This window comes from Schizophyllum commune (genome assembly GCF_000143185.2).
Source record: "Schizophyllum commune H4-8 unplaced genomic scaffold SCHCOscaffold_4, whole genome shotgun sequence".
Lineage (NCBI taxonomy): Eukaryota > Fungi > Basidiomycota > Agaricomycetes > Agaricales > Schizophyllaceae > Schizophyllum > Schizophyllum commune.
Genome location: NW_026089541.1, coordinates 2,131,220 through 2,158,894, shown reverse-complemented (window position 1 = coordinate 2,158,894; position 27,675 = coordinate 2,131,220). Strand labels below are relative to the sequence as shown.

The following is a 27,675-nucleotide window of genomic DNA, read 5'->3' as shown; positions in this document are numbered from 1 at the left end:
CAGCACGCGCCTGAGGTCGCAAGGCCCCACGAAGAAGTAGTGAATTCTAGTAGCACGTCTACGGATATAGCTCGATGTGGAATTTCAATAGAGATATATATGTGTGTATCATGCGTTCCAGAGACACCTAGATTTGTACGATTCCGGACGATGCTTGCCAGAGGAATATTGAACATCCTGCGTTGATAAACTTCCCTCCACGTGATGAGCGCGTGGAAGTCACGGACAGGCCAAATCGGGCAATTGATGGCTTGCGTGCGCGCAAAGGCTTGATCGGCGCGAATTGGTTTCTTGACTCCGACCATCTTGATCTTGCCTTCGACCATCATCATGACTACTGCCGCCGACGCTACTGCTGACCCTAAGGCTGGCTCACTTTCTGTCAAGGATAGGATAGCTGCCTTCGGGACCATCTTCGAGTCCGAGTCGCCTTTCCTGAGCATAGTCTGCAGCATTAAGAAATCTGGGTACCTGCTTTACTACGGAGGAGAGCGGAGTCCTAGGTATGCTCTGTACCCTTCTGATACCCTGACATCTCTGACTGATTACCATGTCTTCCGCAGCTGCATCGACCTGGCCAACGCCTCGGAAGCTGGTTTGCAAGCGCTGGCCGACGCTTGTCGGCCGGTGACGACTGTTACAGGCAGAAAACACGTCAAAGACGAGAGATATCGCCTTCCAAGAGAGATGGACCCATGCGACATTGGGACCCAGCTCGACTTGGAGGATTTGAGGCTCTCAGAGCACCTCACGGCAGACCTCTTGAGCAACGGTTCCGAGGTCAAGCCCAGATTCATATGCAGGCTCGATAAGCTCAATGTGTATGGTGCGTGGTGCGCTTTGGATTCCTGGCGATCGACTAATAAGCATATAGGCAAAGGCTCATGCTACAAGGCGCGCAAGAATACATCGCGTAAAGAAACTATGGTCGGGTCCCTCCTCGTCGTCTTCCCCACACCTCACGAGGGAGGTACTATCGTTCTGCGCGACAAAGGCGAGGAATGGCCGCTCAACTCGACCCCCAAGATATCCGGCAACGGCAAACCCCACATCTGCTTTGTCGTCTTTCCCTCTTGCGTCGAACACGAGATCACCAAGGTGACCTCTGGTCACCTGGTCACCTTGACCTACGAGTTATACCTCGATACCAAGTCTACTGTGCCCTCTCTCAAGCTATCACGCCAGCTCGATCCTCCCGACGACTCCGCCCTCTCGAAAGTCGGCCAGGAGCTCAAGTCCATGCTCGTCGACTTCCTCGGGCGCCCGGAGTTCCTCCCCTCTGGCGGCTTCATCGGCTTCGGCCTCCGATTCATGTACGGCTTGGACAGCAACACGTCTATGACCAGACTCGCCGGCAACCTCAAGGGCTACGACGCAACAATCAAGCAGGCCTGCGACGAGCTGAATCTAGGCAACAAACTCTTTGTGCACTACGCCGCCTCTGCCGGCACCGGACACACCAAACAGCGGCTTTTCGTCACGCGTCGCGCGTTCCTCGAGGCTCAAGACGACAGGGAGTACAGCAAGGAAGGTGTCGATAACTACAAGTTCTTTGCTGAAAAGGGGTCCCCCATTTTGCGCCACGCCGGCACGAAGACCATACAGGATAGCAATGGGGACGAGGTGAAGACGTATGAGGTCCATTGGCTGACGCCGATCTCGACCGCCTTCAACATCGTCAGGACCACCTACAGTACGTTCGGTTATGCTTTCCCTCCGTTTAGAACGCTACATTGATGTTGCGCTCAACAGAGCTAACCGGAAAAGAAGCGCGACTAGGCTATACCCACGGGACGCCAATCCTCCTCACATATATCAGTTCGTACGATATCAGAAGGAAGAGTGCGAAAAAAGCTGGCACAAAATCGGGCACACAGCGAGCTCCCGTTGTGGAGGCGCATGACCCTCGTAAATCATCGTATCCCAGAGACGATGCGGAAGGCTCCGAACCGGAAACGTAAGGCGTCGCAGTTGCCCGCTTGTCTGCCGAGGCTGATCCAGATTAATAGTCAACAAGGAAAGCAACAAGGACGGCAGCGATCGCCGGAAGCGAGCGGCAGGAAAGCTAGCGCTCCCGCGCCCACTCAGACGACAAACCAGGCTCCCGCTGAAATTGTCCCGTCCGAAGCCAAAGTCGGTGATGACATACCCCAAATTTGCACGAGATCTACCAGAGAAGCCCCTGAGGACGCACCAGATGCCACTCCTCACAAGCCTGTTGCTGTCGCTGACAAGGCTCAGGCTTCTGCGACTGATGAAGTGCCTCAGGCGCCGACTTCCCTCACCGCTGCACCAGTCGAAGCTGCGTCCGATAGGTATGTTCGTCTTGCTTTCGGCATTGCGTCGCGCTGGCCCATGCTTATATCATTCTAGGCGTAGTAAATCCAGCAATCCGGCAAAAAATGATGCGGTCGTCTCCGAATCTCGACATACCATTGCGTCTCGATCATCCACCAAGCCCTCCCTCGCTGTCGTACCTCCATCGCAGTCCAAGGGGAGCGGCAAACGCAAGGCAGAAGCACCTGCACAAACCACTCGCTCAAGCAAGCGCCTCAAGGGCAAGCAACAATGACGGGTTCGTATACGCCAATGTTGCAGTGTGGTAGTGTACACTTAGTATGTCATTGTAAAGCTCGACTCATGTGCTCATCGTCTATGGCGCTGTCGCTTGCATGAACTATAACGCTTACGCCTGAAATGATGATTCAACGGTGACTGCAGGTCAAGTCAACGAGGGCGAGGCGGAAACAGTAGTACAAGGTTGCGAATAAAGCAGAGAAAATACGGTATAAGGCCATCACTTTTGCCGTATACATTACAAGTCTATAGAACATGCACGCATGTCCCTTCCTCTTCTGTATGTGACCGCGTGATAAGGTCGGGGAAAGGCCTAAAGGAAAACTTCGCCATGTTGCGAGAACCAACATTCACGTGACTGGCTCGTGGTCGCCACATGTCGTTTGCCAAAACAAAGACATCGTCATGCAATTCACACTTGACCCCGACCACCATCATGACTACTCCTGCCGACGCTCCTGCTAACCTTCCACCTGTTCAGGATAAGGCCCCCGTCAAGGACAGGGTAGCTGCCTTCGAAACCATCTTCTGGTCCAGGCCACCCTTCCTGAGCGGAGTCTACCCGATCGACAAGTCTGGATATCGGCTCTACTATGGCGGAGAACACAACCCCCGGTGAGCTCTCTACGGCTCGAATGCCTCTGTGTTAGCTGACTACGGCATCACTCGTAGCTGCATCAACCTAGCTAACGCCTCGGAGGCTGATTTGCAGGCTCTGTCCGATGCATGTCAACCAGCGTCCTTTGGACTGAACAACGCCGACGTGTACGACGAGAGCTATCGCCTAGCTAGGAAGATGGACTCGAGCGACTTTGCCACCAAGTTCGACCCGGAGGACTCGGGGCTTCTAGAGCTGATCACGGCCGACTTCCTGGGTTGCGGTTCCGACGTCAAGTCGAGGTTCATCTGCGAGCTTTACAAACTCAATGTCTATGGTGCGTGGTCATCTTTGGCGGCTCGACGGCTTGCTGACGCGCGCTTAGGCAAAAACTCGTTCTTCAAAGCGCACAAGGATACCCCGCGTAGCGATACCATGATTGGATCTCTCGTCGTCGTCTTTCCGACCCCTCACGAGGGCGGCGCTCTTGTTCTGCGCGAGAAAGACAGGGAATGGACGTTTGACTCCGCGACGGAAGTCCTCAAAGACGGCGACCCCAAACTCGGCTTCGTCGTCTTCTACTCCGACGTCGAACACGAAGTCACCAAAGTGACCTCTGGCCACCGAGTCACCCTGACGTATAACCTGTACTTCAATGCCAAGTCTACCGCCGCCTCGCTCAAGCTTCTCCGCCAGCCCAATCTTCCCGCTAACCTCAACATCTCCAAAGTCGGCCTCGAGCTCAGATCAATGCTCCTCGACTTCCTGATGCGCTCGGACTTCCTCCCCTCTGGCGGCTTCATCGGCTTTGGCCTCCGCTTCTCGTACCCTCTGAGCAACAAGACGCCTCTGGACGCATTAGCCAACAACCTCAAGGGCTGCGACGCAATGCTCAAGGTTGTCTGCGACGAGCTGGGTCTGGGCAACAAACTCTACGCGCATTACAAATGCTTCGCCGGTGATGAATGGGGCAAAAAGCGGCTGTTCGTCATGCGCAACACGTTCCTCGAGTCTCATGACGGCAGGGAGTACGACAAGGACATCAGTAAAATTTAACTTGTCTATGGGGTGCTGAGTAGGCGTTGTAGATGCGGTAGCCACGTTGACAAGTACCCTTTTATGCGGGCTTACATAGTTCGCTGGTGGTGCTGCGTAGGTGGGCATAGTAAGCCATAGGTCATGTAGCCTCCGGTGCGGACTACTTCGTCTTCGTAGCACGTCTGAGCAATCCTCCTACACGTAAATGGATTGCACAGACGAACGATGTGGGCTACACCCCACTCGTCAACAGATGAAGCTACGTGCATCCTGGTAGCGGTACCTAGCGTACGTCTTGCCAGAGGCAATTGCATAGTACGAAACCTCACCGTCAACCCTTGGAGGTCTGATATTATCTCTCAGTCTGATGGAGGCCACAGTTCAACGAAACGATGTCGTGTTGCTCATGGAGTATCGTAATTAAGAGGGTAATAAGATATACAAACGAGGGCATGACATTAGGCAGTGAAGTATATGAAGCGGCGAGCAGTTCTGAGAACGATGATTACCTACGCGTCGTTGTCCCCCTCGTCTTCCGTGTCCGTATCGCCGGTATGCTTGCTCAACTCCTCCCGAGCCTTCAGACGCGCTTGTTCAGACACTGCGATGACAGGTGTGTCGACGTCGTCGAATCCGGCCAGCGCCCTGACGAAACAACTGTTAGCTCTGTCGGGATCAAGGAGCACAAAAAACGTACCGAATCTTCTTGTACCAGCGGGCACGCATCTTCCTCGTGGTGCTCGGCTCATCATCGTCCCAATCCTTGACAAGGCGGAGGTGGGGCTCGTACATGGACCTCTTGGCGTGGCCCTCCGAAAACTTCTTGTGGATATAATGACCCGTCGACCACTCGCTGATTGTGTGCAAGACCTGCTGATCATGAGAAACACAACTCCAGCGATGCTTGTAGTGCTCACCATGGTATAAACGAGCGCAATGGTTGGGACAGGGAGGGGGTCGAGATATTCACGATAGACAACACCAAACGACGTGTCCTGCGAGCTGAAGAGAGTCTCCTCCAGGATGGTCAGAATTAGGCGCGAGTGACAGTAGCCCGAGCCCGTCTTCTCGTCCTGCCGCACGTGTGAGAACGAAGCAACAAAAAACACACAATACTTGAACTCGCCTGATAGAGGTAGCTGTTGTCCTTGATAAGACTGTCATGCTGCTTGCGATTCTGCGACAGTACAGCCTGACGCTTCGAGGTGCGGAAGTGAAAGCGCGCGATGACCTTGCTGCGGGTCGTCTTGATCATCTCGCCTCGGATGCGAGAGCCACGGCCGATAATCTGAAGGATTGAGTGAGTACGCGAGCCTGAGTGCATCATGAATGCTTACAAGCTTCCGAGCATTGTCGTCGCAGTCCAGATTGACCCCGAGAACCTGACAAGCATCGATCCAGGCATTCTGCACCCAGACGCGCTGCTTGACAGCGTCCGGGAACGGATCACGCGAGATGATGTACGCCTCATACTGGCGGGACGCGCGCAAGATGACTTGCTTAGAATCTCCACAGTAGTCCGCAGCCTTGAAGCGGTGACGTGGGCCTGGGGTAAGCCCGGGAATGAGCTGAAGTGCAGTCCCTGCAGCTTGGGCAACGTTCGTAGGCTGAGCGGCGGGGCTGTCGGATGATGCGTGTTGCATGGGCTGCGTAGGCGGAGGCACGTGCTGAGCAGATATGGTGTCGCGTTGGGGGGACGATGAAGGGGCTGGCGACGGCCCAATGCCATTGCCGTCCGAACCGTGCGCGCGCGGGCCCGCGGCCATACGGTCTGGCGACGACCCGATGTCATCGTCATCTGACATGTTCTTGCGTGGGCCTGCCGCATTTGTCTTCGCCAGCAACGCCTTGCGTGTCATCTCGATAGGCTTGGGCACGGCGTTGTGGGGCTTGGGCTTGAGTACGGTCTCGAAGTCGACGCGAGGGACGGTACCCTGAGTCACCGTCTCGTGGACCACCTGCAAAACATGAGACCCCGGTGATTGCTGGCGTGTATGCAGGACGTACTAGGGAGCCAAACTTGTCGAAGGCGCTTGCTTTGGTGGTCTCCTCCTCGCTCTCGACATCGCCATCAGCGTCGTTACCACCTATAGATGGTCAGGCTCAAAGACAAGCACTACTGTAGGAGAATGTACTCACCATCAACCTCGAGCTGCTTCTTCTTGTCCTTCTTCTTCTTGTCCTTCTTCTTGTCCTTCTTCTTCGTCTTATCCTTTCGGCCTGATTGACGTTGAGCACGAGATTATGTGTATCCAGGACCACCAACGCACCTTCAGAGCCCTTCTTACGACCCGAGCGACGGATGCCGGGAGACTGAGGGTCACCCTGCGCATCGTTGGTACACGGGCCATCTCCGTCGCATGACTGAGGAGGGCTGGGCTCAGGCCTCGCCCGCTTCGGAGGCGAAGGCAAACGACCGACGGACTCGTCCGAGGACGAGTCGGAGGAGTCGTCCATAACGTGCTTCGCAGCGGGCATGACAGGAAACTGAAGGTGGGAGTCAGAGACAAGAGCCGCGACGAGGTCCAAGCAGCATGCATCACCTTAAAAATGAAAAAAAAAAAATCAGACGATCAGCATGAGGCTCAGGCGCATCAACTGCTTCGTGACGCTTGCCGGTGCGCAAGGCGGTCACTACCACTCACCCGACTATGCCCGCCCTACACTGCTGTCCATACTGCACGCGCAAGGACTTCGACGGTCCACAAGGTGTTAAATCACACCTTTCCCAATATGCGCCTTGCCGCGAGCGCCTGGAACGCGATGTAGCCAACGCATCCCGCGCAAACACGACGTCAGCAGATGCTGACGCCCAGCACATGCCAGGCCTCCCTCCGCTGCAGCCACAGTCCGCGCATACACCTGACGATGACAAGGAGCAGGCTCCCCACACCGCTCCTCGGGGGCCGTATGTCACTGTTTACCCTCGCGCAGCAGGCGCTCGGTTGCGCAAGGCCCGTACACCCTTCGAGTCATTAAGAGACGCACAAATCAAGCACGGACTACCTCCGTACGCACCCTTTCGAAGCATGGACGAATGGGAGCACTTGAGGTGGCTCGTGACGAGCGGCGCGAGCCAGAGCAAGATAGATCAATATCTAAAGTTGAACTCGGTAAGTACTCGAGTATATCTCGCGCTTCCCCACTCACCTTCGTCGGCAGATCCGCGCGATAGGTCTGCCGTTCCACAACAAGGATGGCCTCTTCAAGTTCGTCGACACGCTACCGCAGGCACCCGCGTGGTCATGTCGTCGATGGATCGTGCCTGGGAATGTGTTAGGACCGGATGGGCAGCCTTTGACAGAGGAGATTGAGCTCTGGCTGCGTGACCCTGTCGAGTGTATCCAGGAGTTACTCAGCAATCCCGCATTCGAGGGAAAGCAGGCATACGCACCCTGCCAGATATTCAGCAGCTTGGACAAGGAGGGCAATGGCGTCAATCGCGAGTATGACGAGATGTGGACTGGAACGTGGTGGTGGGAGATACAGGTGAGCGGCAGGCAACACTTCCAGAGTCTGGCGTGCTTACCTCGGTGATCAGAATAAGCTGAAGGACGGTGCAACCGTTTGTCCCGTCATCCTCGCGACAGACAAGACGCAGTTGTCGACGTTCAGCGGTGACAAGCAGGCCTGGCCGGTCTATCTAACCATTGGCAACATCGCGAAGGACGTCCGTCGCCAGCCATCATCCCACGCCACCATTCTCGTCGGCTACCTGCCAGTCAGCAAGTTGACGTGCTTCCACGAGAAAGAGCGCTCACTCCAGGGCTACCGCCTCTTCCACAAATGCATGTCCATCCTCGTCGAGTCCCTCGTCAAGGCGGGAAGTGACGGAGTGGACATGGTTTGTGCGGATGGCTGGGTGCGCCGTGTACATCCTATCCTTGCGGCGTACGTCGCCGATTACCCAGAGCAGTGTCTCGTTTGCTGCATCCGCGAGAACTCGTGCCCGCGCTGTACAGTCTGCCCGAGCGAGCGTGGGTCGGCGTCTGCCCACACACGTGCACGAACACAATCGGAGGCGATGACCATTCTCCAGGCTCAGGCGGAGGGTAAAAGCCCGCCGGAGTTTGTCGAGCTCAACATGCGGGCAGTCAAGCCATTCTGGGCAGACTTGCCCCACACCGACATCTTCTCATGCATCACGCCCGACCTCTTGCATCAGGTGCACAAGGGCGTATTCAAGGAGCACCTGGCGAAGTGGGCAACATTAGCGATTCGTATCCCTTCGGGGGAAGCGGAGTCGGAGGCAGCGCAGAAGAGGGAGATGGACTCACGCTATCAGACCATGCCCCTGCACCACACCTTGCGGCACTTCGCGAAGGGTATCTCGCGCACGACTCAGTGGACCGGGAAGGAGCAGAAAAACATGGAGAAGACGTTTCTTGGGGCGCTCGATGGAGCAGTCGACGTCGAGGTCGTCCGAGCAGCACGAGGGGTTCTCGATTTCATCTACTACGCGCACTTCGAACGACATACAGACCAATCTCTGTCCGAGATCGAGGCCGCCTGCGCCGCCTTCCATGCGCACAAGGGCATCTTCATCGACCTGGGTATCCGTGAGCACTTCAACATCAACAAGCTCCATGCAATTCTGCACTACGCAGACGCCATTCGCTCGCGGGGAACCGCGGACGGATTCAACACAGAGGGGACGGAGCGCTTACATATTGACCTGGCAAAGCTGGGATACCGAGCGTCGAACCGGCGGCAGTATACCGCCCAAATGACGCGCTGGCTAGCTCGGCAGGAGGCGGTTTGGCGGTTTGGTAGTCTGAGATCGATTGCGCTTGCCTTGTTAGTACCCCCAGCGTGGGAACTTTTGAAGCAGCGGAAGGCGGGACGAGATTGCGATCCTTCTCGCTTTTGGAGTGGCGTGGCGTAACAGCCATCGGCGTGGTTGGGTGAGGCTCCAAGACGTCCGTCCTGCAATGGGCGCGACACAGCTCGGGAATAAGGGATGCTTTCTACATTTATATGCCTGAAATCTGAAGCCAGCCTTCGAACGTATACTCCATACAGATCGGCCGTATAGCCCTGGTTGAAATGCTGAGATGAGAATATGTTTGCCGTACTGATGTGATGCAGCGCCAACGTGGGCTTTGAGAGTACTTGGTCCACCATTTTCTATATCTCCCAGACCATCTCACGGGGACTTGAGCGATATGCCATGGACCATATAGCCTGAGGAACGGCGACAAGGGCAAGCCCTGTCACGTCCACCGATCGCATTTGCGCCACGCCACTCCAAAGCGAGAAGGATCGCAATCTTCCTCCGCCTTCCGCTGCTTCGAAAGTTCCCACGCTGGGGGTACTAACAAGGCAGGCGCAATCGATCTCAGACTCTCTTCACTTGTGAACGAGAGGCTGAACTGTGAGACTAGCGGTTTGGGACTTTTCTTCAGTGGGCGATGCCGGGCTATGTCGCCAACGATGCAGCAACAGCGGAGGACAATGAGGACGAGGAGGAGGAGGGGGAGGAGGGTGCAGAGAACGCAGCAGATGCAGAAGCAGACGACGAGGGTGACGAAACGGAAGACGTGTACGACGAGGAGAACTACGCCATCGCCAAAGTTCCTCCCTTCCCACGATTATCATTATCCTCGATCTTCCGCGACTATCACGTCGACGAACTGCAGTATCACCTCCTTACCTTTCTCGATCACGAAGGCGTTATTCCCCTGCACACCGACCTCGGCGTCAACTCTCCCATCACCTTCCCAGTCTACAAGGACGTCAAGCTCAAGCTCAAACCCCTTGCCGAAGCCGCATCGGACTCCGTCGACGACAAGGTCGTTGCGATCCCGGCGAAGCCGCGGAGAGTCACCAAGGCCGGGGTAACCCTACCCGCCTCCCCCGCACAGTGGAGCACGGCGCTTGTGAGAGAACGCGCAGCAAAGCAGGATGCGGGACCTCTGGATGGTGCGTTGTCGATCATGATCGTCGCTCACATACTGACCCTGTGGCGTATAGGCCTCACTCCTGTCCGCGTCCGCCTTCTCTTCCGCCTCCCCTCCGGCATAGGCTCCTATCCCCATCCCCTTGCCTACGTCGACTTCTACACGCCACTCTCGGACAACACAGCATTCAACAAGGATCTTGGCATGTTCAGTATCAAGCTCGCGACTCGACGTGGTGCACAACATTCCGCTGTCATACCTGTGACCAAGCTGCTGCGCTCCTGTCACCTCATACCCGCCTTCAATCGCACGGTCAACCCCAACTGGACCGCGGCGCGCGTCCTTGACCTTGCTCCCAAGTTCTATCTCAACCCCTACCTACGCCATCACGACTTCTATCTATTCCGTGTTCTATACGAGCGCTACAGACACGAGCGAGCTGTAGCTTCAGCCCACGCACAGACGTCAATGTCAAGCACATCCCGTCCTTCGAAGAAGCCCCGTCGACAGCGATAGCTTTAGTAGCCTAGACACCAATACCGATATTAATTAGCGCTGATGTTGCGAGACTACGCGAGATGTCTTGAGTATTGAGGCAGTAATATGGTGCGCGATAGCTCCAGCGCCGACTGTGAGGTTCTATGTATCGGATTATCCAGCCGCCCTACCTATGCTAATAATCATAGTATCAGCAACGACTACCGGGAACTACACGGCCTACGACGCTACTGCCTTCAACTATGCGGTCCTACAGCGTGTCGTGTAGCTGGATCCCCATGTGAGTGACTACCATAGGCAACGACACCCGCTGTCAGAGTCCAGTAGTTCGGGGCCCTTTCCTGATGGAGGAAGGCGATAGCTTTAAGTTCTTTGCTGATGAGAAAGCTTTGATCTTACGCCCCGCCGGCAAGAAGCCCGTAAAAGACTCGGATGGGGATGAGGTGCACACGCATGAGGTGCATTGGCTGACGCATATCCCGACCGCTTTCAATACCGTCAAGTCTTCGTACAGTGCGTTCGGTCGCGTCATCATGTCTTGGATAGCTGACCCTGATGAATTCTTTAACAGTGGCCTACGGAAACGAGGCGCAACTGAAATACTCGTACGGGATGCCGGTCCTCCTCGCATATGTCAAACCGTACGCTGCCAGAAAGCAGCAAGCAGAAGAAGCTGCTGCAAACCTCGGCGCTCAACAAGTTGACAATGCGGATGCCCCCGACGCTGAGAAGTCTTCGCAGCCTAGGGACGATGAAAGACCCTCCGAAGCGAATATGTGAGCTCATTTCCTGCTGTATCCGGAATTTTTGCAGAGTGATGCTGACTCACAAATAGACTCGAGGGGAAGCAGCGAGAACGGCAGCAATCGCAAAATGCGAGCGGCAGCCAAGCCCCAGCACCCCTTCAGGCTGCTGACAAGGCTACTGCTCTCGCTACTGACAAGGCTCCCGCTCCTTCAGAAGCCGGTACCGCTCCCTCCAAAGCCAAGCCCGGCGACACCTCGAGCAAAATTCGCATGACTCGCGCCGACACGAAAGCGTCCGCGGACGCCTCGGCTGTGGCCAACAAAGTTGCTCCTGCTGTCGCCAGTAAGGAAGTTATGTCTACTCTTGCCGAGGAAGCTGCACCTGCGTTTTCCGACGAAGCTGCTGCTGTCGTCGCCGAGCAAGCTACTGCTACTACCGTCGCTGATCAAGCTGCTGCTGCTGCTGCTGCTGCTGCTGCGGGACCAGCCGCGTCTGCAAGCAATGCACCTCAAGCACCGGCGGCGCCTACCACTGCTGCCGCTGCGCCAGCAACCGAAACTACAGCCGACAGGTGCGTTCGACTAGTTTTCCGATCGTAATCCATTGGCTAATGAGCTTTTTAGGGCCGGTGAAACCGGCAAGTCTGCAGGAAACAAAACAACCGTCGCCCAATCTCGGGCAACCGCGGAACCCCAGCCTGCTGTCGAACCTCAGCCCGCCGCCGCACCTCAGCCCACCGGCGAAACTCAACCCGCAGTCGTGCCACAGCCCACCCCTGCAGCCCCTTCCCAGCCCAAGAGGAGGGGCAAGCGCAAGGCCGACGCTCTTGTACAACCCACGCGCTCGAGCAAGCGCCTCAGGGAGAAGAAACAGTGATGATGAAGGCGTTCTCGGGATGCTAATGAACTGAATACTCGTCGTCATATTGTACATTCAGATTCTCGTAACAATAAATCCTACACATAAATCCTCCTTGTACAGCCCTTGTATCTTCTCTTCAACTCGACGACGGTCCAACTGGTACACACTTTGCTGATGGAGCAATCCCATCCCAGTTATGGCGCTCGAGGACGTCGTAATTACGGCGTTGAAGCCCATCCCATTCAAGCCCCTCCGCCGCGGCCACGACCAAGTCCCCTTCCGCGGCCTGCGTACCCAATGCGAAAGCCTCCCAGGCCGCGCAAAGGACCGAGGTGCGGGAGATCTCCCCCGTCCGCGTTCCAGTGGTGCGGCGGGTGGTGGAGAATGCGGTTCTGCGCCGGATCCTCATACTCGAGCTCGTCTTCCTCTTCCTCTTCCTGATGGTGCATCAGCAGCTAACCCCGGCAGAGGATAGACCTGGCTGTGAAAGAGGTAATCAAGAGAATATCATACGCGAAGACAGTCTCGCAGCAAAAGTGGCCTCGCACAAAAATGACTTGCGAACATACCGTGAGATCAATGACGAGCGCACCCGTATGCCACCCGGCTGCAGTCGCCTGGAAGCAAAAGCGGTCCCTCGGTTTCTTCAGCCCGTGGTCGAATCGCACCTCAGTCGGCACCTCGACCGCCGGCGGCTCGCCCCGGCCACGGTCAATAGCCACTCCGCGAGTACGATCGTCCGCAAACCCGCCTGGCGCGCCCGCGGGCAGCTTCCCCGGGTCGCCCAAGCCCAATGCGCCTTTCGAGTACGCGCCCCACGTAAGCAGCTTCCCGTCGGCGGTCAGGGCGCCCTTGTGGTAGTCGCCGAGCACGACGGAGATGACGGCGCGGTGCTGCAGCTCGGGCATGATCTGCGGCTCCAGCTCGGCGGTCGTGTCCGTGTCGCCGATAAGGACGACGGAGGAGCCGCCGGTGGAGTAGGCGATGAAGTTGAGGAAGTGGGCGGAGACCTGATATCATGATTCGTGAGTTAGAACCGAGAGGGGAGGTGGTGAGGAGACGGCTTACATGCGTGATTTTCAGCGTGTCGGGTGCCTTCACGGTGGCACTAGGGCCCGAAAAGGTAGGATGGTCGCGTATTTGGGAAAGTTCGCTGAACTTGGGTAGCTGATAGATCAGGCAGTTAGCCGACAGCAGTCAAGCGGGTACAGCGCGAGCGTACGTATTCCCATCGTCCTTGCGCGACGTGCGCCTCACCACTCAATGAACCGAACTTGAGAACGTGCCCTTTGTTCGTTACCCCGACGAGATGGCAGTCCATCCCGGCAATCTGGATCAGCTTCGTCGCCTCATCCAGGTTGTCGCCCGTGTCAGGGAGGTCCGGGAGCGCCGGAAGGGGCGGCAGCCGGATAGGGTCGAGGTCGACGTCCCAGGTTACGCAAGGGATGTAGCCATCTTCCTTAGGGTGCGCCTTCTTGTCGCCATCGCTGTCCATCTCGCGCATCTTGTCTGTGATTCGGGTCTTCATGTCGCCGTCGTTGGTGAACCACACGAACACGTCGCCCGTCTTGGTAAGTATTGAGGAGAAATGCCAGCCGCACTCCACTTGGACGGCGACTGTATGCGCGGGATCGAGCAATGGAGACGTCAGGCGAAAAGGTCGGCCCCAGCTCAGGAAGGTCCAAATGTGGCCATTTGCATCCAAGGTTGAGGAGTGAAGGCGCCCGCAACTATTCAGAGTCAGCGATATCTATGAGAGCGCCGGCTCAAGGGACGAACCTTATCGTCCGTGTTGCGGCAGGAAGACGGAGGCGCAGAGGCGTCTCAGCCCTCTTTCCTGGCTCAGAGAAACCGTCGCTACGCAGGGTGCCTGTACTTCCATCTAGGGCGCCTGCGAAGGATAGTATGAATTACCGCTCGATTGAATAGTAGGTGTGAGAGCGGCGGCGACTTACCCCAAACGTATAGCGTACCCTCTGAGTCGATGGCGTGGAATGACCTGTCAGACGAAGTTTAGTCTCACGGACGGTGGCTTCGTAACAGATGGGCGTTTCTCACATTCCACCCGCCTCAAGGTGAACGATACGCGCTCCAGGGATACGCAGCGGGGTAGGGAAAGGCACATGGCCGACGACGACCTTGGGGAACTTTGGTAATCCCAACCTGCCACAGGACTTCTCCCTGGAAAGATACAACTGTCAGGCGAAGGATCCTATCGAGGCGGTCTTCAATACAAACGTACCCCCATACGTAGACTAGTAGGAAGATAGAAACGTCAGTATGCGCGCATACATTCAACGCATTCTGCGCACCTCTCGGGTTGTATAAGCCTCTGTAAATGAACTTCCATCCACTCGTACGCGCAGTTCCTGCTCCCGTAAAGTTGAAGTCCTCCTTCACACGGATCTTCCAGAACGTGTCATCTGCGCATATAAGCGCAAAGAACTATACGAATCCTCGTCAAATCGCGATAACTTAGATAGAGATCGCGTACTGACCCTGCAAGTTTGGGCCAAGTCCAGGATATCGCTCACAGGGAGGAACGATAGGATATAGTCAGTGAAGATTTCGATAGGGAGGTCAGTAATGCCCGTCATCGCGTAGATCTCCTCGAGACTGTGGTGGTTGAGGACAAGACGCGACAGACGACTGCGCCGCTGCTGTTTGGCGGCATCGCCCCTAACAATGGTCGATGATGACGTCGCGTCACGGAGACGAAGACCTGGGTCACGCACATGGCACCCGCGTGCGCTCGGTCCCGACGCCGGAATGAAAACAGAACTTGTCCTCAACGACGACGACCTCGACTGACAACCCCCTATACCAGCTTAACATCGCCGCTCCAACATACGGAGAACACGGAGGGTGGCGCGAAGAGTGGAATAGAAGAGGCGGACCTGTAACTATCGATGGACTTCGCACAGACTGCTTCTCCCTTGAAGCTTCCTGCCGACGCATCATGACCTCGTCCTATGGCACTGTCGAATTTTCATGCGCCAACTCAACGTACCTCATCGCTCTTCCCGTCTCGTCTTCTGTCTCGGCATTGTCCAGCGCCACTATCGGGATCGGGAATGCAGACGGTGAAGCATCACCACCCGCTGATTATCGTCCCTCGACGCCCTTCGCATACCAAGTACTCAATTCATCCCATGCCCATACCGCGTCCTTGCTCCCTCAACGCGTGAGAAACTTCTCTCGTTTCCCTACCTCTGGCTGTACCGCCTTACCCTGGTCATGCTCGCCCTCCCCCGCAATTACCTCGAAAGACACGTTCCAACTGCGACCCTCATATTATTAACCTTCGCCGTGCCCGGCGCGCATGCTTCCCCCGTGGCACAAACTCTCGCGCTCGGAAATCAGCGCGCCCGACGCGAACCTCGCCGCCTCGGTGCGAACCCCGGCGCGCTGGGCGCTCAATCTTCGCGACGGGCGGGGCATCCTGCGGCGCGATGGCCATTCTGCGGCGCGATCGCCCCGCAGGGAAAGAAGCGCCATTCAGCCAGACGTAACCCCTTCAGTCAGACGCAACTCGCCGAAGAATTCTCGCCTTTGCTCGCCAGTTCGACAGCTTACACGGACAGGATGCGTCAGGCACGGGCGCGCGGCGCTGCAGCTGAGCCCTGGGGTCCTGGAAAATCGCACTTTGCGTGCTCCCGAAGGGCACGGGCTCCGTCTTGACATTCACGGTATCGCATTTGGGGCACGAGCTCCGTACGCAAGGGCACAGGCTGCGTGCTGGCATCGACAATAGGGCACGGGTTCCGTACTGGACAATACTTATCACGATTCGAGCGGCTGTCTGGACCGACAGGATGCATTGAAAGCTTATTGTGAGGAAGTAACGGCTTCGCTGAAGGGTGGTATTCTCAGACTGAAGGGCCGCTCGTGAATCATCAGCAGCTCTATTGCGCCCACCATTCAATTCTTGTATATGGCTCTTCAGTCCTGATACTTCCCCAAAGAGCTGATGCGCCGCCTCCCTCCCCAGATCTGCAACTTACCGCTCTCGTCGCGCGAAAGACCGATAGGCAGGACGTTGGGCGCTTCTTGAAATACGTCGGGCTCTTCCTGGTATGTTGCCTTGTCGTCGTGGCTCATATGACTACCAGTCGCGCAATTTTGGGTGGGGCGAAAGATATTGTACGTCCTTGTCTTGTGCAATTATGCTGTGTTCGGCGAACCGGCGCTGACGAGAGATATAACAGCAGTTCGGACACTTCCCGCTGATTGGGACTTTCTCGTCCACCAATTTAGGTATTCCTGCTCGTAGATGACGAGAGGTAGAAAGGAACGCGTAAGTAATTCACGGCACTCGCTGGATGACAATCGCGGAACGAGGTCCGAGTCGCGAGTCCTCCATCATCATTTGTGAGTAAATTCTCTGACTCAATGATTTCTGAATGGTCAAGTAACAGACCGTAGTACGCCACGCCGGACTACAAGGCATCTGACATCAGTGAGTCGAAGGATTTGACCTCCGACCTTGTCCTGCTGACCTCTGCTTTCTGGGCGATGCTCAACCGTTCTCGAGCGCGGTTGATCTGCTCTCGAGCGGGCCCTCGAGCGCCAGGTCAGATGCGCGTTGCAGCGGTATGCTCATCAATTGTTACAGAAGTTATACTGTTCGTCCTGCGTTACACGGTCCCTCCAGCGCGGCGTCTCTATCTTGTCCATTCTCCCGGTTCGCCTGTCGCGGCCGGGTCTTTGTGACATTGTCAATGCCATCGTACCTTCGCGCTCTATTGCACGTCCGCGCTCTATCGCGCGTCTGCGATCTATTGCGCGTCTGCGATCTATTGCCCGCTCGCGATGCGATACGCAGCCTTCAGAGTTCAGCGCGCATCTTCACCTTCAAATTCTACCCCTCGTATATCCTCGCGCCGTCGAGACTCTGCTGTACTCCATTGTGTCGATGCCGGTCTCCGCGGGCCGCAGAATCATCCTGCCTGGGACCGCCCGTCCCACAGATGACCGCCAGTCCCACAGATCCCGCACATCCGCATACACGCCCCCAGACGTTCACCCGCCACACCCCCAACACCCCAGGTGCCTGCCCTGCCCCTCTGATCCTCGGGGCTGTATACCCCTCTTATCGCGCCGGCGCCTTGGATCAGAACGCTCGCAACGCCGTGGATCTCGAGAGCGCTGACTTGAACTCAACAACTCGAGATCAGAAAGCGCACAACACCTTGAGATCAGAACCTCTCGCCATCGTCTTCGGCACTCTCCGCGGTCCCTACCACGCGATGCCACCGTCGCCGCCACCGCTGCACTCACGCCGAGCTCCCAAATGTGACGCCGAGCTCCCAAATGTGGCAGCCCACCTCACAAATGCGACACCGAACGCCATTCACCGGGCGACCGGTGCGGGCGCCTCCCGCGAGGCTTTCCCGTGGGATGTATGCGCGCCCTCGACGGTCCCACGCGGATTCTCTCGCCCCGTATGGCGCGAGCGCTTCTCAGGCGCGAGGATCCTCCTTATTCGTGCGTGCGCGGGCGCCCACGGTGTGGCTGGCGCTCAGGCGACGCTCAGGTCGCGGTAAGCAAGGAAATCGCAGAATAGAACGTACTGACGCGCCTGTTTGCAGTTGTATGCGACTCCAGGCGCTCGCACCGAGCTCTATCGGGGACTTTCTGAGCAGGCGAGTCTGCGCAGCCGCCGGCATTTCTCCACCGCGGTCGGTCGGGTCGGGTCGAACCTCTCGCCCTCTGAGTTTGCTTTCTTTAGGGACAGCCATATACGGGGAAGACCGATGCATGGGAATTTCCTGCATCAGAAAGCGCTTCCTTCTGACTCATCCTTCTTCCCATTGTTCTTTGCTATCGGTACTTCTCAGCATCGTCATCGCTGCCCAGGTACGTACCTTGTCTGCATATCATCCGATCCCTCAATGTCGCGGGCTTGTTTCTCCTGCTCTAGGTCCGCCTTTCCCGCGCCTCGTGCCACCCGACTCGCGAGCGCCTGCCCTCCCTCCAATGGCGGGATCGCTATCTTTGACGACGCCTCGCCCGCGCACGTTCGGTGGCCTGCGTTCTGTGGGATGCATCAGCATCAGACGGCGCGTTCTGCTGTTCCTGAGGTCCAGTGAGGTCTTGTTCAACCCATGTTCGACCCCGCACCGGTCCCGCGCCGTGCTGAAGGTTTGGAACTCTGTGCGCCTCACGAGGAGCACGCTGCACGCCGCCGCCTCCCTCGACGTGCCTCTCGCGCCGCGCCCTCCATCGCGCGCACCCACACGCGCCCGATGCGTACGCGCCAGGACAGGACAACTCACCAGGTGCGATCCCGATGCCCGGATTCTCGATAATCTATCATCAGTGCAGCATCAGCCTCCGGAATCAGTTGCGCACGGTTGCGCATCAATGCGGGATATATGTCTTCCTTTCGTCTTCTGCCACTCGCCGCTGCTCCTCGTCACCTCATCAGCGCATCAAACGACGCACCTTGCCGGTCGGGCACTCGTACGGTCACCCAGAAATGCGGATTATCCGTTCTGCTCGGCGACGAGGTCTTTCGCGTTTCTTGCTGCCTCAGCTTGGCGCGCTCGTCTTGCATGCAGGGCCATGAGTCCGGGGACTCCTCTCCGACTCCCCGTAAGGAAATCCGAAAGGCTTGGACGCATGCGGCCGCGAGCAGCACGCTCGCGAGTTGCCGAAGGTGGAGCAGCGCACGCGGCGCGCCTCTGCCTTCGACTTCGGACCACTCAGGAGAGCGTCGACCCTCCTCGACTCGGACGAGCCTCGCTGCCCTTCCTGAATATCCCGATTTTTCCCTGCCCTTCCCTGCCCATCCCGCACGCTGCACGACCTCCTGACCAGGATTCCCCTCCGCCCACGGAAGCAAACTCTCGGAGGAAAAGAGCCACGCTGACAGCCCTTCCTCCGAGCCCCGGCGGAAGAAAAAAGGAAATCAGACAAACACAGATGGCGTGCGGCAGCGGAATAGGAGACGTTTGATGGCAAGGATCCATCGATGGTGATTGACGAGTCCTCGGCGTCCGCCCGCCGGCCACGTTCGACTTCGAGGGAGCTGCTGCCGTCTGGAAATCCCCGAGAAAATTCGATTTCTGGTTCTTTTCTTCCGTGCGCGCTTCGCGGATGGCAGGGCGAGCCTCATGCTTTTGAATCGCATGCCTCGCGGGCGAGCTGGACGCGACTCCTCGACGTTCGACGCGCCTCGCTGGCCGGCCGCTCGGCGCGGACCCGACTGGGCGATGTCGAAGCCTCGCGACACGAGCTGCGGGAAGGGCGGTAGAATTCCACTCTCAATGTCTTTTGATGGCCTTTAGACAGCGACAGCGGGAGCGTGTGCGAGCTACTGGTCCTGTCAACATCGCCGCAGGAAGTGAGGTAAACAGCGAGCCATCGCGCCTCTCGCCTACGTACCGTAGACCTCATAACGAACCGGTGGTGCGTGCCATATGTGCTCGAGAATTTCGTATGTCGTGTATACTCTCAAAGTACATGTTATTCCAACCAAATGCACGGTATATAAAATCCAGGTGTACGTACTGACTATAATACTATATACACAGAAAGCAGAGCGCGCGCGGTGGGCGGCGCGGGGGAGAGATCAGAAAAAACCAAGGAAATAACGATAGAGCGTGATGTACTAGTGGGACAGGAGCGCGAGACGAGGTAATGTACAGGTGCGTGCTGGCGGGTACAGGTAGGTATGCTGGCAGACGCGCGGAGAGGCAGAGGAAACTTGGTGTGCATACAGACGAGAGACAAAGAGGCGAGGGGAGGAGGTGCATATTGGTAAGCGCGGCGTGTCGGTAGTACGCAGCAAGGTGCATGAGTGGTGCCGCTGCCCGAGTGCGATGACGAATGTATCCCGAGAGAATCCGGCGCCGTAGTAGTGTACCAAATTAGGGGATGGGGGAGGCGATTACTTACTAGGCTGTGAGCGTATACAAGAGGACAGACAACAGGCGCGGGCAGCGGCGGTGGTAAACAAAGAAAGTCGGTGACGCGGCAGAAGGCGAAGGCGCGGCGTGCCGGGGAGAATATATGCAAGAGGCAGGGTCTCAGTGGTATTCGTCACCACTGCCCTGCGCGCTAGATCGGCCGGTACTCGGACGCCTGGGGTCGTCCAGATAGCGCGAATTGTCGTTGGGTAGCGGCGGTAGGCCGTACCCGAGAAGCGAGGTGTCCGACATGCGGCCCATGGACGGTGAGAGGCCTGACGCGTGCGATAGGCCAGACGACTGCATGAGGCCAGACGACGACGCCATGTTGGACGAAAGGCCCGCTGATTGAGAAAGGCCCGACGGCGAGAGGCCTGACGGCGACATGCCAGCGGAGGAGAGCCCTCCAAGACCCATGCCCATACCCATGCCGGCGGTGGTGGACAGGTACCCGTCGCCACGGTACGATTGCTCGGCCCGCGACCACCTGTGGCGCTCGTCGCTCTCGTTCTGGAAGCGCGGGACGGCGTCGAAGCCGAAGCTGCCGCCGCTGGAGCCTGCGAAGGCGCCCATGGGCGCGTAGGCGCTGCGGGACTCGTCGTACCGGTCGTCGAAACCGCGGTGGTCGTAGCCGCGATCGTACCCACCGACGCGATGGCCTTCGTAGCCGCGGTGGTTGTCCAGCCCATAGGCGTTGGTGGCAGGGTAGTCGGGCTGTATGGCCATGCGGCGCTGCCGCGCGTTCGCAGCCGCCTCCGCCTCCTTCTTCTGCTGGCGCCATTTCTTGCGCATCTCCTTGAACTCTGTAGACGTGTTAGCAGAGAATAGAAGAGGCTATGATAAGATACGCACCCGCTGGGCTACGCTTCGGACCGTGCTTCTGCATGGTGACATGCGCGTTGAGATGGTTGAGGGTGCCGTATGCCTTGGTGCACTCCTTCCAGGAGCACTGGTAGAGGCGCTCTATTTCGTCATAGCGGCGGCGCGGGCGCTTCTTGATCGTGTTCCCTGGGAGGGCGACGAAGGAGTACTGCTTGCGACTGTCCGAGCCATCGTCGTGGCGCGCCATGGAGGGGGAGGTGGCAGACTGGGCTGAGCCTGGCGGGGAGGGCCCGTAGGTGTCTGTAGCAGAGTGGGGGTAGGGCATGGCGCCAGTGGCAAAGTCTGAGTGGAGGGGCGAGATGGGCTGGTGGTCAAGGCCAGCTGATGTGGGCGCGTAGGGGTCGTGGTCGTAAAAGGCGGAGTTGGAGTGCGAGCGGGAGATGTTGAGTGGGGGGAAGGCGGGCCGGTTATTGTAGCCGCCGGGGATGGCGGGGTCGGACATGCGGCGGTGGTCTGCATATGCGTCGTGGGGGAGATACGGGTCGCGGGGCGGGTTCATGGGGGAGTTTGCGAGGTGGTCGTAGGACGGGGAGGAATATAGGTAGCGGCTGTCGGCGGCGGCAGCGGCGGAAGCGGACGGGGGCAGATCACGGAAGACGCGCGCGTTCTGATGAGGCTCGCTATGAATCGCGCCCGCCTCGTCGACCGAACTGTGGCTCGGCTGGCGCCCGGCCGGCGAGCGAGGCGAGTGCTGCCCCGCGTCGGTCGGAGAGCCAGACGAGCCCGCGGACAAGACGGAATGCGCGGGCGAGCCGGCCGGCACGGCAGACAGCGCGGGCGTTGGGTGGTGCGGCGGCGCGGGAGGGAGCCGGATATCGAACAGCGAGTCGCCCGCTACCGAACTAGCACCTGGCGTGAACGCCGGATGGTATTTCGGGATGTCGAGCTGGAGAGGGTAGGGCATTGGCATGTGGGACAACATCGGGCGGGCTGCGTTGGCGGGCGATGCGAGTGGGCTGGGGGGCTGCTATCGGGAGGGCGCGCGCGGCGGGCGAGGCGCTTGCGATGCGATAAGTCGAGCGCCGGGAACGTGGGGAGCGGCGAGCAGCGTGTGCAGCAGCGACGGCGGGGGCTCGAGGGGGGACACGTCTCGCGCTGCCCCCGGTCGGAATATAAGGCTGTCGGACGCGCAGGCGCAAGCCAAGTCCCAGCCCATTCACGATTCGGCGATCGCATTTCGGAGGTATCTGCCCGCATTCGGCCCTGCCGCATCTGGGGACGATCGATCTCAGATCTCCCCCACCACACGCTGACATAATGCTTGAGATAAAAATTGACAGTCATGCCGAGCGCGCCTCCGGATCTTTTTTTTTTTTTTTTTTGTCTCTGCATTTTATTCGCGCAGCAGGTAACTATGCAGTACCAAGACGCGCTAGCCCATAGGCGGGCACCTCTACTATGTTGTCCGTAGTGTCCGATCTCCTCGGCGGTCTCCGCATGTGACGTAGTTTCCTGTCTGGTTGAAGCCACTGTAGGCTGGTTCGGTGTAGAGGTCGAAGTGCGGCTCGAGTCGCGTGCAGTCGGTGCGCCGAAGCGCTGTGTGTGTTTCTCCCCTCCCCTCGTTGCCCGATCCCTCACTCGTCTCGTTCCTCCTCCTCCTCGCCCGTCTCCCATCCCTCGTCCTCCATTCTCCCATTCTCCCCCACCGGATCAGGCTCATCTTCCCACCGCGGCGCGCGCGGTTCCGCCCGCGGGTGCCCTGTCTTCGTGAACGCGCCGCTCTTCTTGAGGAAGCGGGCTAGCGCGTCAATGCCCTTTGGCGTGCCCAGGATCTCCGCCAGCGCCACGTCCTCGGACACCTTGCGGAGTATGTGTCGGTGCTGTTCGTAGATAGGGCATTCTTGTAGAATGTGAGGTCGTGTCTGTAATGGTTCCCCACAGGGGCAGTCAATGTTCTCGCTGGGCACAAAGTCTTTGTAGTACTCGCCGAAGAACCCGTGGCCCAGGCGGCACTGTACGACTCGTCCATACAACTCCCGGTCCCCGCACAAGTCCCGAAAGTGTGCGAGCGGTTTCAACGACGGTGCTATGCGGTTGGCGATGGCGAAGCGTCCGGTTATCGGGCGGCGGTCCCACTCGCGCCTCCACGCAGACAGCGTCTCCTCTCGGCTTCTGCGTAGAGCGTTCGTCCTCGAGCGTGATTCCGTCGAATGCTCCTCCGCTGCGCGCTTCGCGAGCTGGTCGGCTCGTTCGTTGCCAGCGATGTCCTTGTGGCCGGGACACCACTCGATCTCGACCGTGAGGTGCTCGTGGTCGTCCAGCGCCTTGCATATCTTCTCGTGGAATACGCGCGAATAACGTTGACCTGCGTGAGGCCTCGGGTCGAAAATGGTACCTATAGCGGCAGTGTTGTCAGCGAAGAAGTGTAGGTGACGGATTTGGGGATTTTCTCTGATGTAGTTAGTGGCGAACTGGGCTGCCAGCATGAGGGCGGCGAGTTCTCCATCGTATACCTCGGCCTCCTCTCCCAGACCGTGTGCGATGGTCTGGACCTCGCGCCCCTTCCGGTACGCGACCGCTGCAGCGCCAACACGCCGTCTGCCGTTCACTTCGCGTTGGGATCCATCCGTATAGATGAGCAGATGGTCGTCCCTCCAAGCCAATCTTCCTGCCTTGTTGCAGTGTGCTTTTGCTGCTTCATCCTTCTTCTTGCTCTCTGTCCCGCATATTTGCATCCTACCACCGAAGTCGCTCGCGGTGCGCCGCCAGGGTGGTGCCGCAAACGGCGCGAGACGCTCGTGGCTCGGGTCCGTGTGTTTGGCTGCCTCGAGGATAGGGGTCGTCTCCTTCGTGGTGGGGCGTCGTCGCCTTTTCTTGGCGGGGAGGGGAGGGAGGCGCGTTGGAGTGTTCCCGCTGCGCCAGGCATTCGGTAAGCGGTCGATGATCGGGCTCTGAGTACTTAGCTTGTTTAGTCGGACGCCGTATCGGCGTACTTCTTGGTCCAGGACGTGCCTTAGGGGTGGGATAGACGCCTCCACCTCGAGGGCGTGTATGGGGGACGTCCGGAAGGCTGCGCATATGAGGCGTAGGGCACGATGTTGGATTTTGCCCAATGCCGTCTCGTGCTTTCGTTTCCCTGTCCACCAGGCCGGAGCTGCGTAAGTGATAATGGGAATAACACATGCCTTGTAGAGCGTCCGAATGTTGGCTTGGGACAGCCCGCGCACGGTATTCGACAGCATTGTGAGCCGTCCCACTGCTCCTCCTGCTTTGGCCGCCATGATCTTGACGTGGTCGTTGAACAGGAGCTTGCGGTCAAGGTGTATTCCGAGCCACCGCGCGCACGCACGGGCGGACACGGTGCGTGTGACGCCATCGCGGTCGGTGATCTTCATGGGCGGGTTCTTGTCCTTGTCTTTCTTGTGCCGGCGCGTGAAATGCATAAGTTCGCGTTTGTCCACGTCCGACGCTAGTCCGACTTCGGCCATCCAGCGTTCGACTATCTTGTAGGCCTCCTTTAGGAGTTTGACGTTGCGGTCGAGCGAGTCGGAGGAGACATATAGTTTGCCGTCGTCCACGTACATCAGCAGGGTGACCGCAGTAGCCACGTCGCCTCGGTCGAAGGCGCGCTGAATGTCGTCCTCGTTGTCGGGGTCGAGTCCTTGTGCCGTTGCTGTTTGCCGCCGATATTCTAGTTCGCGCTGGGCAAAAATCTTGATCAGCTCTGCGGAGTAAAAGGCGGCGAGGATGGGGGAGATTGGCGATCCCTGGGGGATGCCGTTTGCCACCGGTTTCATGTCCCCACGTTCGCCATCCAGACATATTGCCACCTCTCGATCAGAGAGGAAGCTCGCGACCCATTGTACATATGGGAGGGGGAGGCCTTCAGCCCGCAGTACATGTAGGAGACGAGTATGATTGACATTGTCAAAGTATCCTTTTATATCAAAGTCGAGAGAAGACGTCACCTTGCCATTGTTCCAGGCAGCGTGGACGTCGCTAACGAACGTCATGATTGCGTCTGTTGCGGACGCGTTCGGTAGTCCACCAAACTGAGTCGGCGGGATGAGACCGTGGGCACCGGCGATGAAGGCCAGTCGCTTGGCCATGACCTTTTCGACCACCTTTCCCATACACTCGAGGAGCGTGATAAGGCGGTATGCCCTGAGCGCGCCTCCGGATCCGACGCTTCTCATCTGCTTCGCAGAATCTTGCCCCATCCAACCGCCTTTTCTGCGCGTGACCGGCGTGTCACCCCTCCCGTGTCGTCCTCGCGCCGACCGCGGCGGGCTGAGCGAGGGCCCGGCGCAGGCAGGCGAAGGCGGACGGACGGGCTGGCGGCGGACGCAGGCCGGATGCTTGCTGGAGGAAGAAAAGAAGATGCCAGGCACGTCATCGCAGCGTCCCGCACGCGCACGCGCAATAAATCCATTTTCGGTAATTTATCACCCGGTCAATTCGACACGGGCGACGCCGAAGGAGGCCATCACGCGACTGACGCAGACGCCCTCACGCGACGCGAGGCGCAGAGCGCGTCGTCGCGGGCGCGTATACACGAGCGATAAGCAGGCGCTCGCCATCACAGCTGCCCTTGCCCCTCGCCGTCACGCGCAGCGCCCGTCCATGATAGCCGGCACTGCACTCCCTCCCCGCGAGCTCCCCAGACCCGACCTGCTGCCTGTCACTGTCATTGAACGCCATCTATTCCGAGCTCCAGCTGTTCACAAAATCCCTCCCCTCTGCGCCCCGACCCTGCACCCCCGACGCGCCCGCCCCACCGCGCGCTGATAGATTGCTCGCGATCCACCGCCCTGAGCGCGCCCCGCATCGTCTCGGAGGGCGCGCGTCGTCGCCTTGACTGCTCGATACGGTCCCCTTGATGCTGTCAACGCCATCTTCAAGACCCTGGAAGGCGCGCCCTCCCTCCGGTTCGCTACTGCCCCTCCAACGCCCTCAACACGAGCACGATATTTCGTCCGGGGGACGCGACATCTTGGCAATACTCGTACCTGCTGCGTTGCTGCGCCTCTTCCAGCGCTTCTTCCTGCATGACTGATGCACTCCGACCACCGACTGTCTGCCTCGCGACTTGCAAATAAAGACACTTGACCTCAATCATCTCGTGTATCTTCAATGCACGACCAAACCGGCGTCGCGGATACAACCCGCGATAGAGCTTGCTAATCTGCTGAGCGAGCCCGTCGGGAGCCGGTCCTCGTCGACAATGGCAGCTTACGACTTGTTCTTGACGGTGCGTGGCCTCGTCCTTCGTGTTTTCCCGTTATCCGTGCTTGCATGCCGCAAGGCGCTTCGCGCACGTCACCTGCCCTTCGTCGCTCTTCTTCAACTTCTCTATCGTCCTTCGTCGTCATTCGGAAGATCCTGTGGGAAAGGCTGAGAAGCTTTGGATGCTCAAAAGCCCGGGACTTGTATCTTGCGGACAGGACGCTGATCTGGGGACAACGCAGCTGATATGGCAAACACGACGCTTTTGATACGAAGAGGACGACGGAGCAGATACCACCCAGCAGGCGACCGATATGCAGACGAATGTCGTCTCTGCGCTCGCTCTTTCTTCGTACTCACGCCCCGGCTCTATTCGCAAAGAGAACAAGCGGCTTCCCAGGCCGACCGCACACCGTGGGTATAGGGACAGAGTTTGCGCAACGGCGCGCCTGATGTACGCCAGTTCTCACTGGACATGCGGAGGGCGCGCCTGCTATACTCGGCGAGTTCTCCTGACGTGCCAGTTGCGCCTGACGCGCGCAGAACTGCCTGGACGTCGAACCCGGGAGGCCTCGGAGTCCAGGAGGACCACGAACCTTGGGGGCAGTACGCTGAAGCTGCGGGGAGCCGCACGGCGTGAACGAGTCGGTCAGCAGCCACCGCGGGATGTTGAGGAGAACTGGTTCTACATGTCCGTGCGAGTGCGAACAATGGGCGATTCGACCTGCAGAATTCGAGTCACGGTTCGTTCGCTCACCTGACTCGTCCGATATCTCGGCCTCAATTTATGTCTATTCGCTGCTCCGGTACTTGAAGCACGTTCCTTGGAATTCCCACTTCCTGTCGTCGGTGTCACTCTGCCTCTCGTCTCCACAGAGACGCTTACCACTCGCCCCCGGCATTCGCGCGATCACGTCCCTTCCTTCATTGAACAGAGCTCTGTAGGAATCAGCTTTCGGAGCGGAACACGAGAACGCAGTGGCGGAACACATCGACAGGGACGCGACAGGATCTAGTCGCCCTCCCTCGATCCTATAGCCCTTCCGAGGCGCGCGCAGGCGACCATCTCCCGTGCATCCACCCGCGGGAGACCTCAGCTCACGTCCACCCGCCGACGCGCCCTGACGAGGAGAATGTACCCGAGCCGAAGAGCAGCTGCACACCTCCGCGCGCGCAGGCATCTTATCCGTCCTTTCTAGCGAGCCGGCGATCATCCAGCCTCTCGCGCTAGTCAGTGCCGGCTCGGGCTCGTCGGGCATGCAGCTCGCCTGCGCGCCGAGCCGGCACGTACTAGGTACCTGGCTACTGCCTGGCGCGTGTGCGGATTGCCCTCCGAGTCTGACGCGTGCGCTGCGTGCATGCATGGTCTGAGCCTCGTCTGCAGCCGCGCCGCGCGATTTGGGGGAGGGATCTACTCCGGGGTCGCTGCCCCGGGCGGCGAGGAGGACGGAGGAGTGGACGCCACCCGCCATTTACAGTGTCAGGCGCACATGGA

The 27,675-nt window shown here is 58.4% G+C and overlaps 12 protein-coding genes across 12 annotated transcripts; 7 read left to right on the top strand and 5 right to left on the bottom strand.

The window, feature by feature from the left end:
- Window positions 1–330: 330 nt before the first annotated feature.
- Window positions 331–2,572, top strand: SCHCODRAFT_02686761 (uncharacterized protein; the record flags this gene model as incomplete). Its single annotated transcript, XM_003033337.1, has 6 exons — window positions 331–503; window positions 564–826; window positions 875–1,693; window positions 1,753–1,957; window positions 2,010–2,315; window positions 2,374–2,572. The coding sequence occupies 6 exons, from the start codon at window positions 331–333 to the stop codon at window positions 2,570–2,572; spliced, it is 1,965 nt and encodes a 654-aa protein (XP_003033383.1).
- Window positions 2,573–3,013: 441 nt separating this feature from the next.
- Window positions 3,014–4,300, top strand: SCHCODRAFT_02572858 (uncharacterized protein; the record flags this gene model as incomplete). Its single annotated transcript, XM_003033336.2, has 3 exons — window positions 3,014–3,192; window positions 3,250–3,512; window positions 3,561–4,300. The coding sequence occupies 3 exons, from the start codon at window positions 3,014–3,016 to the stop codon at window positions 4,229–4,231; spliced, it is 1,113 nt and encodes a 370-aa protein (XP_003033382.1). The 3' UTR covers window positions 4,232–4,300.
- A 422-nt stretch (window positions 4,301–4,722) lies between these two features.
- On the bottom strand, window positions 4,723–6,691 carry SCHCODRAFT_02665717 (uncharacterized protein; the record flags this gene model as incomplete). The annotated part of the gene is made up of 8 exons (XM_003032773.2): window positions 4,723–4,858; window positions 4,911–5,083; window positions 5,131–5,286; window positions 5,340–5,501; window positions 5,551–6,171; window positions 6,221–6,300; window positions 6,353–6,433; window positions 6,484–6,691. 8 exons carry the CDS (start codon window positions 6,689–6,691, stop codon window positions 4,723–4,725), a joined length of 1,617 nt encoding a protein of 538 aa, XP_003032819.2.
- A 173-nt stretch (window positions 6,692–6,864) lies between these two features.
- SCHCODRAFT_02665716 (uncharacterized protein) lies at window positions 6,865–11,391 on the top strand (the record flags this gene model as incomplete). The annotated part of the gene is made up of 8 exons (XM_050346557.1): window positions 6,865–7,326; window positions 7,376–7,702; window positions 7,755–8,075; window positions 8,253–8,969; window positions 9,598–10,135; window positions 10,187–10,554; window positions 10,929–11,124; window positions 11,183–11,391. The coding sequence occupies 8 exons, from the start codon at window positions 6,865–6,867 to the stop codon at window positions 11,389–11,391; spliced, it is 3,138 nt and encodes a 1,045-aa protein (XP_050201185.1).
- Window positions 11,392–12,674: 1,283 nt separating this feature from the next.
- Window positions 12,675–14,816, bottom strand: SCHCODRAFT_02496829 (RCC1/BLIP-II; the record flags this gene model as incomplete). The annotated part of the gene is made up of 9 exons (XM_003032772.1): window positions 12,675–13,229; window positions 13,288–13,386; window positions 13,442–13,949; window positions 13,999–14,110; window positions 14,175–14,218; window positions 14,278–14,400; window positions 14,462–14,474; window positions 14,532–14,664; window positions 14,718–14,816. 9 exons carry the CDS (start codon window positions 14,814–14,816, stop codon window positions 12,675–12,677), a joined length of 1,686 nt encoding a protein of 561 aa, XP_003032818.1.
- Window positions 14,817–15,318: 502 nt separating this feature from the next.
- On the top strand, window positions 15,319–16,254 carry SCHCODRAFT_02229453 (uncharacterized protein). Its single transcript, XM_050342127.1, has 2 exons — window positions 15,319–16,149; window positions 16,211–16,254. Exon 1 carries the CDS (start codon window positions 15,457–15,459, stop codon window positions 15,898–15,900), a length of 444 nt encoding a protein of 147 aa, XP_050201184.1. The 5' UTR covers window positions 15,319–15,456; the 3' UTR covers window positions 15,901–16,149; window positions 16,211–16,254.
- Window positions 16,255–16,756: 502 nt separating this feature from the next.
- On the top strand, window positions 16,757–17,848 carry SCHCODRAFT_02619190 (uncharacterized protein). The gene has a single exon (XM_050344921.1). The coding sequence runs from the start codon at window positions 17,190–17,192 to the stop codon at window positions 17,763–17,765; it is 576 nt and encodes a 191-aa protein (XP_050201183.1). The 5' UTR covers window positions 16,757–17,189; the 3' UTR covers window positions 17,766–17,848.
- Window positions 17,849–18,926: 1,078 nt separating this feature from the next.
- On the bottom strand, window positions 18,927–19,339 carry SCHCODRAFT_02665712 (uncharacterized protein; the record flags this gene model as incomplete). Its single annotated transcript, XM_050346556.1, has 2 exons — window positions 18,927–19,102; window positions 19,243–19,339. 2 exons carry the CDS (start codon window positions 19,337–19,339, stop codon window positions 18,927–18,929), a joined length of 273 nt encoding a protein of 90 aa, XP_050201182.1.
- A 913-nt stretch (window positions 19,340–20,252) lies between these two features.
- On the bottom strand, window positions 20,253–21,924 carry SCHCODRAFT_02494912 (uncharacterized protein; the record flags this gene model as incomplete). The annotated part of the gene is made up of 2 exons (XM_003032771.2): window positions 20,253–20,935; window positions 20,985–21,924. 2 exons carry the CDS (start codon window positions 21,922–21,924, stop codon window positions 20,253–20,255), a joined length of 1,623 nt encoding a protein of 540 aa, XP_003032817.1.
- Window positions 21,925–24,698: 2,774 nt separating this feature from the next.
- On the top strand, window positions 24,699–24,872 carry SCHCODRAFT_02495796 (uncharacterized protein; the record flags this gene model as incomplete). Its single annotated transcript, XM_050343029.1, has 1 exon — window positions 24,699–24,872. A coding segment is annotated over one exon (174 nt), but the record flags the coding sequence as incomplete, so codon positions are not given.
- A 462-nt stretch (window positions 24,873–25,334) lies between these two features.
- On the top strand, window positions 25,335–25,834 carry SCHCODRAFT_02665709 (uncharacterized protein; the record flags this gene model as incomplete). The annotated part of the gene is made up of 3 exons (XM_050346555.1): window positions 25,335–25,640; window positions 25,672–25,673; window positions 25,771–25,834. 3 exons carry the CDS (start codon window positions 25,335–25,337, stop codon window positions 25,832–25,834), a joined length of 372 nt encoding a protein of 123 aa, XP_050201180.1.
- A 702-nt stretch (window positions 25,835–26,536) lies between these two features.
- Window positions 26,537–27,652, bottom strand: SCHCODRAFT_02665708 (uncharacterized protein; the record flags this gene model as incomplete). The annotated part of the gene is made up of 3 exons (XM_003032769.1): window positions 26,537–26,904; window positions 27,067–27,102; window positions 27,283–27,652. The coding sequence occupies 3 exons, from the start codon at window positions 27,650–27,652 to the stop codon at window positions 26,537–26,539; spliced, it is 774 nt and encodes a 257-aa protein (XP_003032815.1).
- Between the last annotated feature and the right edge of the window lie 23 nt (window positions 27,653–27,675).

Bases quoted from the DNA above. Each gene is read 5' to 3' on its own strand.
- SCHCODRAFT_02619190 (XM_050344921.1), top strand. From the start codon at position 17,190: ATGACCGCCAGTCCCACAGATCCCGCACATCCGCATACACGCCCCCAG.
- SCHCODRAFT_02229453 (XM_050342127.1), top strand. From the start codon at position 15,457: ATGCTCGCCCTCCCCCGCAATTACCTCGAAAGACACGTTCCAACTGCG.